Source organism: Theobroma cacao, chromosome 1, assembly GCF_000208745.1.
Source record: "Theobroma cacao cultivar B97-61/B2 chromosome 1, Criollo_cocoa_genome_V2, whole genome shotgun sequence".
NCBI lineage: Eukaryota > Viridiplantae > Streptophyta > Magnoliopsida > Malvales > Malvaceae > Theobroma > Theobroma cacao.
Genome location: NC_030850.1, coordinates 10,643,326 through 10,656,099, shown reverse-complemented (window position 1 = coordinate 10,656,099; position 12,774 = coordinate 10,643,326). Strand labels below are relative to the sequence as shown.

General features: G+C 35.0%; 1 protein-coding gene across 1 annotated transcript; it reads left to right on the top strand.

Annotated features, from left to right (window-relative positions):
* LOC18612237 (protein VACUOLELESS1) lies at positions 1,077 to 12,756 on the top strand. The gene is made up of 15 exons (XM_007048924.2): positions 1,077 to 2,040; positions 2,860 to 3,153; positions 3,538 to 3,677; positions 5,229 to 5,334; positions 5,418 to 5,510; positions 7,161 to 7,250; positions 7,333 to 7,446; positions 7,521 to 7,628; positions 7,888 to 7,961; positions 8,450 to 8,504; positions 9,441 to 9,622; positions 10,552 to 10,681; positions 10,849 to 10,951; positions 12,066 to 12,163; positions 12,344 to 12,756. Exons 1-15 carry the CDS (start codon positions 1,258 to 1,260, stop codon positions 12,506 to 12,508), a joined length of 2,535 nt encoding a protein of 844 aa, XP_007048986.2. The 5' UTR covers positions 1,077 to 1,257; the 3' UTR covers positions 12,509 to 12,756.

The window sequence follows — 12,774 nt, the reverse complement described above, 5'->3', positions numbered from 1 at the left end:
ACAAGAAGAAAAAGAAGAAATAGTACTTAAATATAGTTTTGAATTTTGAATCTTCTTTTTTCTTAATCTTCGTAATAACCAAAAAAAGCTTGTCTGATTTTTTTTTTAATAGTCTTTACAAAGAGAAAGGTAAACGGAGGGAGATCGCAATTTGCGTTGGAGAAGAATGATTTGCATAAAAAGAGAGAGGAGAGGAGATGGATTGAGAGTGGGGATATTTTTTGAAAGGATAATGTTGCATTATCTTTAATAGATGAGGATTTTTTAAAACAAAAGAAAATTTTCTTAAAAAGTTGATATGTTTTTAAAAGAAAAAAAAAGAGAAAGTTCATCTTTGGAGTTAATATAATTTTTTTTTTTTTAGATTTTGTTCTTTAAAGAAAGTTAATTTTTTTAAGAGCTTTTCAAGATACTATTTAACTCAGTTTCTGCTTTTAAGAGATACATACATTGAAAACAAAGCTAGACTAAATAAACACTAAAGCTATAACTTTTTAAAATTATTTTCAATATACTTAAGCAAAAAATATTTATCAAATATTCGAATTACAAGATAAATATAATATAGTACAATAGTTACTTGTAGTTAAGGGTTAATTTTATTTATAGGAAGAGCATCTTGAAATTTTGATTAATTAAACATAATTAAAAGTTTGTTCCTTAATTGCAAATAAATTTTCATAGTCAAACCGAACTGATTTAATCATTTTAGATAAACCTCTTAAACTGAATTAACCAAACTAATCAAATCATTTTAACAAAAATTTCGATTAATTCCATTTTAATCAAGTTCTACTCACCCCTGCGATTATATGAACGAGCTGAGAGCGGCGGGAGTTAGATTTTCCAGTCCTTTGCCAAAGTCTAACTAAAATGGTCTGTTCTTATGGTGAGGCTTCTTAGCCCAAGAAGCAAAGCCCAAGTGTTTAGCATCCATCTGGCGTCCAATTCTCTTATAGGAGTTAAAAAGAAGCTTTGGGCTTCTAAACCCATAAGAAAGACTCCAATTTCCAATGCTGGGCTTGATTTGGTCGTCAACAAGTCTATATGGGAAGCTGCTCTTCGTTTCGCAAAGATACAACTTTGTTTCTGTTCCAGTTGCTCAAGTCTCGACTCGGCACTGCACATCTCACATCATGCCTTCTCTCTGTCCAATAATTCTCTCAACTTTCTCTTTCCATTTTCACTTTTCCACCTCTTAAATCTTTCTCAATTCACAAAAAAGAAAATCCGTGAAGAGAAAGAACCAAAAAAAAAATGGCCAACGTTTCCGTTGCTGCAGAATGGCAGCTACTCTACAACCGCTACTACCGTAAACCCGAACTCTACCCAATGAGATGGAAACACATGGATTTATCCCGCAACAAAGTCGCCTGCGCGCCCTTCGGCGGTCCAATTGCCGTGATCCGCGACGATTCCAAGATCGTCCAACTCTATTCCGAATCGGCCCTCCGCAAACTCCGCATCTTCACTTCCTCCGGCGCTCTCATCTCCGAAACCGTATGGAAACACCCCGGCGGACGCCTGATCGGCATGTCGTGGACCGAAGACCAAACCCTAATCTGCATCGTCCAAGACGGCACCGTCTACCGCTACAACGTCCACGCCGAGCTGATCGAACCCAACGTTTCGCTTGGAAAAGAGTGTTTCGAGCAGAACGTGGTGGAATGTATGTTCTGGGGCAACGGCGTCGTTTGCTTGACGGAAGGCGGGTTGTTGTTTGGCATCCCAGATTTTAAGGTGATGAGTCCGTGCCAGCTGGCGGAGACGGGGGCGGAGGATTTGCCGAATTGCATGGCGGTTATCGAGCCGAAATATACTGTTTCTGGGAACGTGGAGGTGTTGGTTGGGGTTGGGGACGGGATTTTGATTGTGGATGAAGATGGAGTACAGAGAGTGGAAGGGGAAGCGGTTCAGGGTCCGGTTCAAAAAATGGTTGTTTCTTGGGATGGCAAATATTTGGCCATTTTCACGCATGATGGGCGGATTTTAGTTACGGATATTAATTTTAAGGGAGTTTTGTTGGAGTATAATTGTGAGGTTAGTTGGATATTTTCCTTTCCTTTTTTTTATTAATTGATTAATTTGGTTATTATATGAATGCATGTTTATTATTTTATTTGTGAAAATGAATTTATTAATATGCAATTAAGTGGAAATTTATAGTTTTGATGAAATATATTTTTGATATATTGAAATGATGAAAATAGTAATGTTCAAGATGGTTTTGTTTTTGTTGCAGAAAACTTGGATAGCCTTGATAAAAAATGTTTGTGAATTCATTATAATTCTATAGGGCCGTCTAAATGCTATTGATTAATTTTATTTGGTTAGGTACTCATTTGTTGTTACTTTGCCTACTTGCTTCTTCTATGTTTTCTCTCCAGAAGTAAAAAAAAAAAAAATATGTTGGATAGAAAAGTAGACAATATTTTTTGACTGACTTAAAAAGTAAAGATACTCTTCTTTTTGGAGAATAAAATATATGATTTTATTTTTGTATGGAACAATTTTGTTAGAATTTGATATTACGCTTTAGTCATTTGTTCATTTTCAATTAATTGCTTGCTTTCTGCTAATTGCTTTTTCTTTAAATCAACTTTTAAAGAGATGAAAAGCAAGAACAAAAGCAGTTGGCTAATGAAATTCATATTTTGATATGTGGAGAATGATGACAATATTAATCGAGATGCTTTTGTAATTGCTGTGTGAAAACTTCAACAGCCTTGATGAAAATATGGTGAATTCATTCTAATTCTGTTGGGGTGTCTGAATGCTACTGACTATTTCATTTGTTTAGAATTTTGATCTCTGTCAGTAAATGTTTGACTGTGTTATAAATTACTTTTGCATAAATAGTCAGCTCTTCCTCCAGAGCAGCTAGCTTGGTGTGGATTGGATAGTGTACTTCTTTATTGGGATGATACACCATTATTGATGGTGGGCCCTCGGGGAGATCCAGTGCATTACTTTTATGATGAGCCGCTGGTATTGATCCCAGAGTGTGACGGAGTGAGAATTTTATCAAATACAAGTATGGAATCTCTGCAACGGGTTCCAGATTCCACTGTATCTATCTTCAAAATTGGAAGCACATCACCTGCTGCGTTGCTGTATGATGCCTTGGATCATTTTGACAGGCGAAGTGCCAAGGTAGCCAATGCTTTCTTTCACATAGAGAAATAGTTGATTTCAAGTTCGTTATGGTAAATTTTGTCAATTTCTCTGATATCTTTTGCTGCAAAGATGGAGTTAGTTGTTTTGCTGCTTGGTTTATGTTTGAATATTGCTTATTAATTTGATAAAGTCTATAAGTGCATAAGCACACTTCATATTTTAATTTTTTTTTTTGTGGACTTCTTATCCTTAGTATCCTAATATTCATGGTATCTTTTTCCCCTTTCATTCTCCTCTAAAATAACCACAGGACAGTGAAGAAATGATAAATAAATGAGTTTTTTGTTGAGATGGCATGATTCTTTTTCTTGTTGTGGGTGTGATTTCTTAAAGATGTTTTGGTAAACTATTTGTTACCAGGCAGATGAAAATTTGAGATTGATACGCTCATCCTTGCCTGAGGCTGTTGAAGCCTGCATTGATGCTGCTGGTCATGAATTTGATGTTTCACGTCAAAGAACTCTATTAAGAGCTGCAAGCTATGGACAGGCCTTTTGCAGGTCAGTCGTAATTCCTTTTAGTGTGGCATTTGATGCTCGAACAAGCTGCTTGTTTGGAAAACGAAAAACATTTTGAAATTTGATTTGAGTTTCATTGCTTGTATGTTTGGCACTAAACTAGATGGTTGTCACCTTTTTTGAATCTAATCTCTAGATGTAAGTTTGAGTCAATTGTATAAAATCTGGGATCTAGTGCTTTTAAATGGAATGACATAGGCTGTTGTTGAAGTGCTGGGATATGTATCGGAAAAATACTTTTAGGAATCAACTTTTTCTGCAAAGTGTAACTACTCTATCTATAAATGCAGAGAAAGGAGGTTCAGATTAGATGAATCTAGAAGCAGATGAAACTGAAACCCTGGTTACATAATTTTGTACTAGTACAGAATTCTGATCAAGGTTTTCAACCTGTTTGCAACTACTCAGTTCACTCTTTTTTGTTCGTTATATATCCAAATATCATACGTTGACATAAATTTGCAAGCAATACTTTTGATTCTTGAATTGCAACCTATGAAAATGCAAAATTTACCTATAAAACACCAATTGTCTTTTGTACTTATGTGCTGTATTATAAAAGTAAATTTTAGCATTTAATATTTGAATTCTGAATTATTATTAGTTTTCAATGCTCTTAAGATTGAATTCACATCAACAAATCTACACATTATGTGTCTAATAGTGAAAAACTGAACTTAATTAAATTGTTTGGGAACTGCAAATGTTGAATTTTGAATACCTATTCCAACCTATCTTTGTAACTTTCAAATTGCACATAAAATTTAAAATAGGTAGTATGACAGATGATAGAAACATAGTTAGGAGTATTGAACTGTACGAAATATAATATGATCTATGAAACCAAGTTCCAAAAATCGTTTCTCGTGGATGTGTTCTGCATTCAGCAATGAGAAGGTTCTCTTTGCTGAGAGTCTTAATCTTTTCTTTCTCTTTCATTTAAGATCATCACTTTAGTGGTTTATATCTGTAATCAAAAGAGATTGAAACTTGCTCAATTTAAGTCTGTATTTTAAAACAACTTATGTTTTTATTGAACAACACCTGTCAGAAAAAGTGCTCTTCTGATTTTATTATAATTTGGAATTTTTTATTTGAAAGACCATCAACCTATTGGCCTTGCATTTTTATTCTTAGTCTGGTTAGGAAAGCTCTAAAATTGTCCACATACCTCTTTAACCATGCCATTTCTGCAATGTCCTTCCAAATTTCAGAAGGCATGTGGTGAGCCAACTACACCTTGTATGGTTGGATTTGCGAAAAAAGTCAAAACAGTTATTAAGAACCTGGCAAAATCTACTACATCTATAGTTGAGATTTGAAGTTTTTATATGCACTGCTGCAATTTCCTCTTTTCCCATACTCATGCTTGCTCTTCAGCTGTAATGGATGTTTTTCTAATTATCAGTGTGATAATTTGCTAGCTGCCTTCTACTGGATTTTATTTGTAGTATTAGCTATTTTCTTTAAGCATGAGGATTTTTTTTCTTCTGATTTATGCTGTTGATAATGATATCCAGTTGGCTTTGGCAGCAATTTTCAACGTGACCGTATTCAAGAGATGTGTAAAACTTTGCGGGTCTTAAATGCTGTGCGTGATCCTGAGATTGGCATCCCTCTCAGTATTAATCAATATAAGGTCTTAAAGGCTTAATGATTTACCATTTCAATTTTTTGATGCTGAAATTACCTTTCCCGGACTGATTAGTGTGCTTCTCTCAGTTGCTTACACCATCTGTGCTGATTGCTCGTTTGATTAATGCTCATCGTCACCTTCTTGCACTGCGGATATCAGAGTATCTTGGAATGAATCAAGTAGGTTCCAATGTACTTATTTCTCAATATGTCAATGTTATTTTAGGTTTATGTCCCATATTAAATTTTCACAACTTTGCATGTCCTATAACAAAAGTAATGAAAAATTAAACCTCAACACTGCACCCAAACTTCATTTGTTTGATGGGAATTCAGTTGCACTTGAATAAATTTACAGAGTGCAATGCCCATGCATATTAGTATTGACTACTGGGTCCAAGTCTTGTGTTTGTGCTGAGTTTTCTAATTTTACTCTTGTATCGTGTAAAAAATGTGGCTTGATATTTCTTTCATTTCGGTTTTCTTGATGAAATCACTTTATTGTTGCTTTCCCCCCTTCTCACCCTTTTTGAATATCAAACGGAACACTTGGGGCATGTGCAGCAGGTCTTTTCTTGGGGAAAAATTGTAGAAACATGTTGGAGAAATGACAGTTTGAATCTGAACAGTATTGTGTCACTTGAATAAAAATTCTAGTATAAAATATGCAAAAGTGATGGAGGCAAATGCTTAGCAGAGCACAAGATATTTTAGTGCATTTGGTTTGTAGAAAAGAAATGGTGGAAATGGATTAAACTATTCTATTGGAATGGAAATGAGTATTGCTCCTCGTTGTTTTTGTTTGTGGAAATAATTAGAATTGGAAACAGGTATTCTATTCCTCTTCCTAGGCTTTGGTAAATGGAATATTACAAGGAATAGACCAATAGCTTTATTTTACTGTAATAAATTGGGCTGATTGAGTCCAGTTCTTTCTGATGCTCTTTCTAATGGCTGATTTCTTTGTAATGGGCTTTCCATACTTATTGACCATGGGAGTTTCTAGCTTTTTATATGTTTATAATAAAATTCTGACAAGTGTTCAAAAAAAATGTAACAGAATTTTGAACATCAACAGTTCTTTCTGCTCTTTCTACCCCTCCCCCCTCATTTTTCCCATCTTTTTCCTTTTCTTTTGCCCCTCCTTCCCCCTATGCCCTCTTTTCTTCCTCTGCCAAATTGCAGTAAGATTGCTTGATACCATGAGTTAATATTGCCTTGTGGAGATACGGCATCACTGGGGATTGTATTCCTGGTGAGCAGCTGGTCACAATGTAACATAGATCACATTGCTGAATGATGATGGCTTTTAGAGTAGAGCTGGAAACTCCAAACATGGAGGGAAGTGGACTTGTGTATTCTGGCTTTGGGGGGAGCTAGAAGGACAAGACATGCTAAGTTGGAAACATGACATTTAGTTGGAATTTTTGTGTTAGAAAAGCTTCATATATCCTCTTTAGCAGCAATATTTTGCACCTGCATGACATGTTGTTGAAACTTTAGTGGTGATTGAGATTCTTGATAATCATGCCATGTGAAATCTATGGACTGAGATCAATGTCAGTTTCTGCCTCACATAACTGAACCAATTAGTTTGCTTTGTTTTGCATTATTTTTACCTGCTTTAAAATGTGATCTGATCGGTATCCTGGAAATGACAATTTGTGAATATTCGGGAGTCTAAGTTGCATATTTGTCCATAATCTGCACTACTAGCATTTGGATTGCAACATAGGGTTATGCTCCTTCATTAAATATTGTATTTTCTTGTCTTGATTTTGTTGCTGCATTTTATTAAGCGTTCATCTTCTACTGATTGGCTTCATGTAGGAGGTGGTGATAATGCATTGGGCATGCTTAAAGATAACAGCTTCATTAGCAATTCCAGATGCCACTCTCCTAGAAATTCTACTTGATAAGGTAGCCCAAGATTTTTGGTATATTTCTGCATTTGATTTTATGTAAATACATTATCTAAATATATATGCTTTTTGAGTTTCAGCTAAGGTTATGCAAAGGCATATCATATGCAGCAGTTGCTGCTCATGCAGATAAGAATGGCCGGCGAAAGTTAGCTGCTATGCTTGTGGAGCATGAACCACGTTCCTCTAAACAGGTTAAATTCCTGATCATTATATTTGTTGGAATCTTACGATATTGTGTATATTGATCATGATCTTTCCTCTTTAGGTGCCACTTTTGTTAAGCATAGGAGAGGAAGATACTGCTTTAATGAAGGCAACGGAAAGTGGTGACACTGACCTGGTTTATCTTGTTCTCTTTCATATCTGGCAGAAGGTATTGCTTTGACAGAACAAGAAGCTTTGTTTACATTTGTTTTATCGCACAAACCATAAAATGGAACTAATATGTGTGAAGGATGGAGAGGTGGGCTTAATTGGTAGGGTTTCACCATCTATTTGAAAGGTTGCCTTAAAGTTTGATTTTTCTCATTGAATGTCTTGTTAATAATACCTATCATTGGCTGCCTGCTGATACTTGAAATGGAAGTGCCAATAAAGTTTCTTGAACTGATTCCATTCTTCTGTTCATGCAGAGGCCACCTTTGGAATTCTTTGGAATGATTCAGGCCAGACCCCTGCCACGTGATTTATTTATATCTTATGCATGGTAGGTTCACAATTAAAGGAATATTATTACTATTTTTCTTCAATATCATATTTTTAATCTTTTGTAAGCATGACCTTGCAAATAACTGTGGAAATTAAAATTATTGAAGGCTACATGTAAACGTGGTCCAGGTAACATGATATGTTAAAAGTCTCTTAGAGGCTGAAGAGCTAATATAAGGTGCAAGACATGGTGCGCTCTTAGGTGGTTGTGATACATTGATATTAGGTAGTGAATAGTATTGAGTAATCATAAAATTATAAAGTGATAAATATATTATTTTAGGAAGTATGCTTTGTACCTTGATTTTTACTTTTGCCTTTAGAATAGGTGTTTGCATTCGTTGTGGTTGTGTTGAGTTGTTTCTGGTCATTTATTTGATAAATGGTGGAAATGAAGCTTTTATCCTCAAGGATTTTGTATTTTCAATTTTTTACACTACATGTGTCAATGTTTGTATTGATTATTCATGATATTTTGTGTTTCAGGTGCTATAAGCATGAATTTTTGAAAGATTTCTTCCTTTCTACTGGACAACTTCAAGTAAGTTTCAATGCTTGGGTGCTTTTGTTGCTCTTACTACTATTAAATTATTCTTAGAATTTTTTGTTGGTGTTATTGGTATTTTTACCATTATTATTATTACTATTCTTGCTGTTCTTATTGTTGTTCATTAGAAACGATTCAACTGCCAAAAAGGAAATTATTAGTTTGCTTTTGTATGATATCTGATATCCTAATGGTATTCAGATATGAGATCATTGAAATCTCAGAATTGATTGGTATTCTGATCATAAGACTGTTGAGTATGTTAAATCTTTTCAGATGATATAATATACAACGCTTACTGATTGTTAAAGACCCTTGCAGATTATTTGCATCAGTTATCAGTTTTATGACTTTTAAATTTTCAGCTATGGCTGGATCATAGAAATCACTACAGTTTGTCAGCTAACCCTTCCATGGATCAAAGATGTTTAGTGGTTTACGCTCTCCTTATGGGATCAAAGATGTTTATTGATATTCGATAACAACCCTACAATCTTAGTTTTCCAAGGTAATGGGTCGTGGGAGGCACCTTCTGGAAATTAGTCAATGGAGATAAGTAGGTATAAAATTTTAGGCATGATACCTGGTGCCTTCCTTTGCAGTGTGTGAAATGTTCATGTTCTATGTTGCATGAATAATTGAATATCTAACACTAAGCAATGAAGATGTCCTATGCCTGTCTTGCAACTAGAACAGTACAGAGAAGGGAAAAGATAAAGGGTTATGGTAAATTGGGAACTGACCAGGAAAAGAAAAGAACAGATCCCTCTCTCTTTCTTGCTCATTCAATCCTTCATCCTATTCTAAGTTGAGTATTTTACCTTTAAGCTTCTGCTGGTCAACGCTTAAATTTGCATCAAGGACCTACTAAGTGACTTCCATATTTGATTATGTGATGAATGTTTAACGTGCAGTTTGTTTGATTTGTAGGAAGTTGCATTTCTTTTGTGGAAGGAATCATGGGAACTGGGAAAAAATCCAATGGCAACCAAAGGATCTCCACTCCATGGTCCACGGATAAAACTAATTGAAAAGGCCCAGCATCTTTTCTCAGAAACCAAGGAACACACCTTTGAGTCCAAGGCTGCTGAAGAGCATGCAAAGTTGTTGAGGTGAGGGATATTAATTACTTTAGTGTTTTGTGTTTGTTAAGGCATCAAACCTCAAACTAAGTTGCAATTGGAGAGGTAAAATCTAGGTAGAAATAACTGCAAATGCCAAACGCAATTGATGTGAGGCATAAAACTACATAATAATATTGATGTCTAAAGCCAACCCTTAGGGGGAGTGCTAAGTTCTATTCATGTGGGCATCTCTACTTGTTTGCTAATTTGGTTTTATGTTGGTTAATATGATATTAAACTTCAGATTGTTTGTTGCCTTGTTTTGTAGTCCATTTGATGGGTGTGTTCTTCTCAATTGTTTTGTAGCAGGTGCTCACATCATTTTTAACTAAATAAACGGGTTTGTGTTTTAATAGGGTATTGTTAATTGGGTTCAGATAGGGTATTGGTATTAGATTTTATAATTGAGTTCAGGTACAAGTACCTCAAAATTACCAGGTCTGTTGCCGTTCCTAGGTTATTTTAGGTCGGGACTGTAATTTGTGTATTTGTTTGTAAGGCAGGAAATAGAGAAGGCTTAATTTTAGAAATCTTGAAGATTCTAAAGAAACCACATTCTTTATTTGGTTGAAATGCAAAATACTCAGAAATGTTTATTAGATGTATTCATTATCTATAATAGCACTGACTATAGCCTCCCTCCAGTATCGAATGGGGAAAATATAGGAGGCTAAAAGAAGCTAGGGATTGGAGTTCCTCATGCTCCTTCATATAGCAAGATTTAAATATAGTGTAACAGGAAATTTTGTCTCATGATCCATACTCATGATTGGAGTATTATAGCTTCTCAGTGTGTCCATCCTGGTTTTCAGTCATCATCAGCCAATATTTAGTTTTCTTTCTTTCCTTTCTTATAAATGAGTTGCCTACTAATATACCAATTTATCTACTTTTCCGAACACTTCCAAATTATACAGAATACAACACGAATTAGAAGTAAGTACAAAGCAGGCCATATTTGTCGATTCAAGTATCAGTGATACTATTCGAACATGTATTGTTCTGGGGAATCACCGGGCTGCAATGAAAGTGAAGACTGAATTCAAGGTTCTTAAACTGCCCCTATATTCTCTCTTGCTGAAAGAAGTTTCTCTTTTTGGCACAAGATATGGCATTCATTATATAGCTTCTTTGACAGTTTACGCATCTTTCATTTAAATTGCCCTTACTACCCATGGAATCATATTTGTTGTTTTATTGCTTACTTGTCTCAGGTTTCTGAGAAGAGGTGGTATTGGCTTAAAGTTTTTGCTTTGGCTACAATTAGAGATTGGGATGCTCTTGAGAAGTTTTCAAAGGAGAAGAGACCACCAATTGGTAAGCTATGAACATTCTTGTTCAATTTTGGAGAGCTAGATAGATAAGACATAATCATGCATTGTCTGCAAGTGAACTCCACTGCCTACTATTATGAAAGATATAATTATTGCTTTGTTTGCCAGCGGTTACCTGATATTGTGAAGGCATGTATTGTAAATTAACATCATAAGATGAAGTGATGTGGGATGGGTTTTCGTAATACAGGTTTTCCATCCCGCCCAATTTTTATATCCTTATTGTGGCACTAGATGGAATAAAAGAAGAATTATAGGCAAAGAAAAAAAATAAAGAAAATGGAAAAAGTAAAGATATTTGTTTACATTTAAATTATAACCTACTGATCTTTTAGAAAGATGGAGTTCAATTAGTCGTTTCTAAAGGAGGTTTAATTAAGGTCAATGCTGTTTGAAAGGTTATTTAGGTTTTAATTATCTTGATTTTGCAATAAATATTTTAAATCATTATTTTTTTAATTGACCCATGTTGAGGGATTTCTAGGGACACAATAAAATTATGGGGCTTTCATTGCACAAATGTAAAAGGTTTAGTTTAATCAGCCTATTAGCCTAAAATATTTGTGTATCAGTTCATACATACATGAAAAAATGTTAGTATTTGTATTGTCTTAGGTTGCTCCGTTAATTTTGGTTTTAAAAGAGCATGTATGTTTATATCGATCCTGCCTTAAATATGCAAATTTGATTGGTAGATCTCATCAAAGGATCATATTGCTGTTTCATTTGGCACCTTTTTTCTTTCCATTTATTGGTAAACGGGGAAGAGGAATGGAGTGTGGGTGGGGACTGGAGAGGGTGTTCTAGTCTGATTTTTGTTGTTGTTTTTGTGTGAATTTCCCTTGTTATGTAATGGAATTGCAACTAGCATTAACATAGTTTGCATTGAATTTGGAAGTTAAAGGGTGAAAGAGAGTGGGGAGAAGGGGAGGGATAAAATAGTAAAGGTACTGGTTTTGGGTTTTGTTCGATGAATACATCAATTAAATACCATTTTCACTACAATGAGTGTTTGTTCTTCACTTTCTTTGTAATTACGAGGCATGTTAGTTTGTTTACAGTTTTTTTTTTTTATCTATTTTCTGTGCATCAAATAGGTTATAGGCCATTTGTTGAGGCATGCGTTGATGCTGATGAGAAAGGTGAAGCTCTAAAATATATCCCCAAGCTTGCTGATCCTCGAGAAAGGGCTGAGGTAACAATTTATGTCCAATATTTGTGTTTGATTTCTCCGGCTTTCATGGGCATGTAGTATCTACTTTTCTGTGTGATTGCTAATCTAGTAGATGCAATTGATACCTTTTCTCGTTAGAATAGATGTAATAAGTTTTTTCTTTTATTCCTTTGCCTCAAGATCTGTGTATGGTTATGGCAGGCTTATGCTCGGATTGGCATGGCCAAAGAAGCTGCTGATGCTGCTTCTCAAGCCAAAGATGGTGAATTGCTGGGAAGATTGAAATTGACATTTGCACAGAATGCAGCAGCTTCATCACTTTTTGATACTCTTCGGGATCGATTGTCTTTCCAAGGCGTTTCCTAGTCGTGTATCCCTTATCTTATTATTGGTGGTGTTATCCTTTGTTAATGCCATTGTTATTTTTGAAGTTTCAGCTACGTTGTGTGTATATATTCCTGTCCTTATTTATCCAAAGAAAAAGCAAGTGGTTGTGCGGATGTTTATAAAAGAATTAGTGATTGTAGATTGAGCGTATAGGACAATGAGTTTCCTTTGTAAGTATCATTTTTCCAATGAGATTGCTTCAATTTACAGAATTGTTGGTGGACTTCCATTAAGCTATCAAAGAT

Bases quoted from the DNA above. Each gene is read 5' to 3' on its own strand.
- LOC18612237 (XM_007048924.2), top strand. From the start codon at position 1,258: ATGGCCAACGTTTCCGTTGCTGCAGAATGGCAGCTACTCTACAACCGC. The intron at 7,962-8,449 runs GTAGGTTCACAA...TTTGTGTTTCAG, and splicing joins TTATTTATATCTTATGCATG to GTGCTATAAGCATGAATTTT. The intron at 8,505-9,440 runs GTAAGTTTCAAT...TTTGATTTGTAG, and splicing joins TTTCTACTGGACAACTTCAA to GAAGTTGCATTTCTTTTGTG.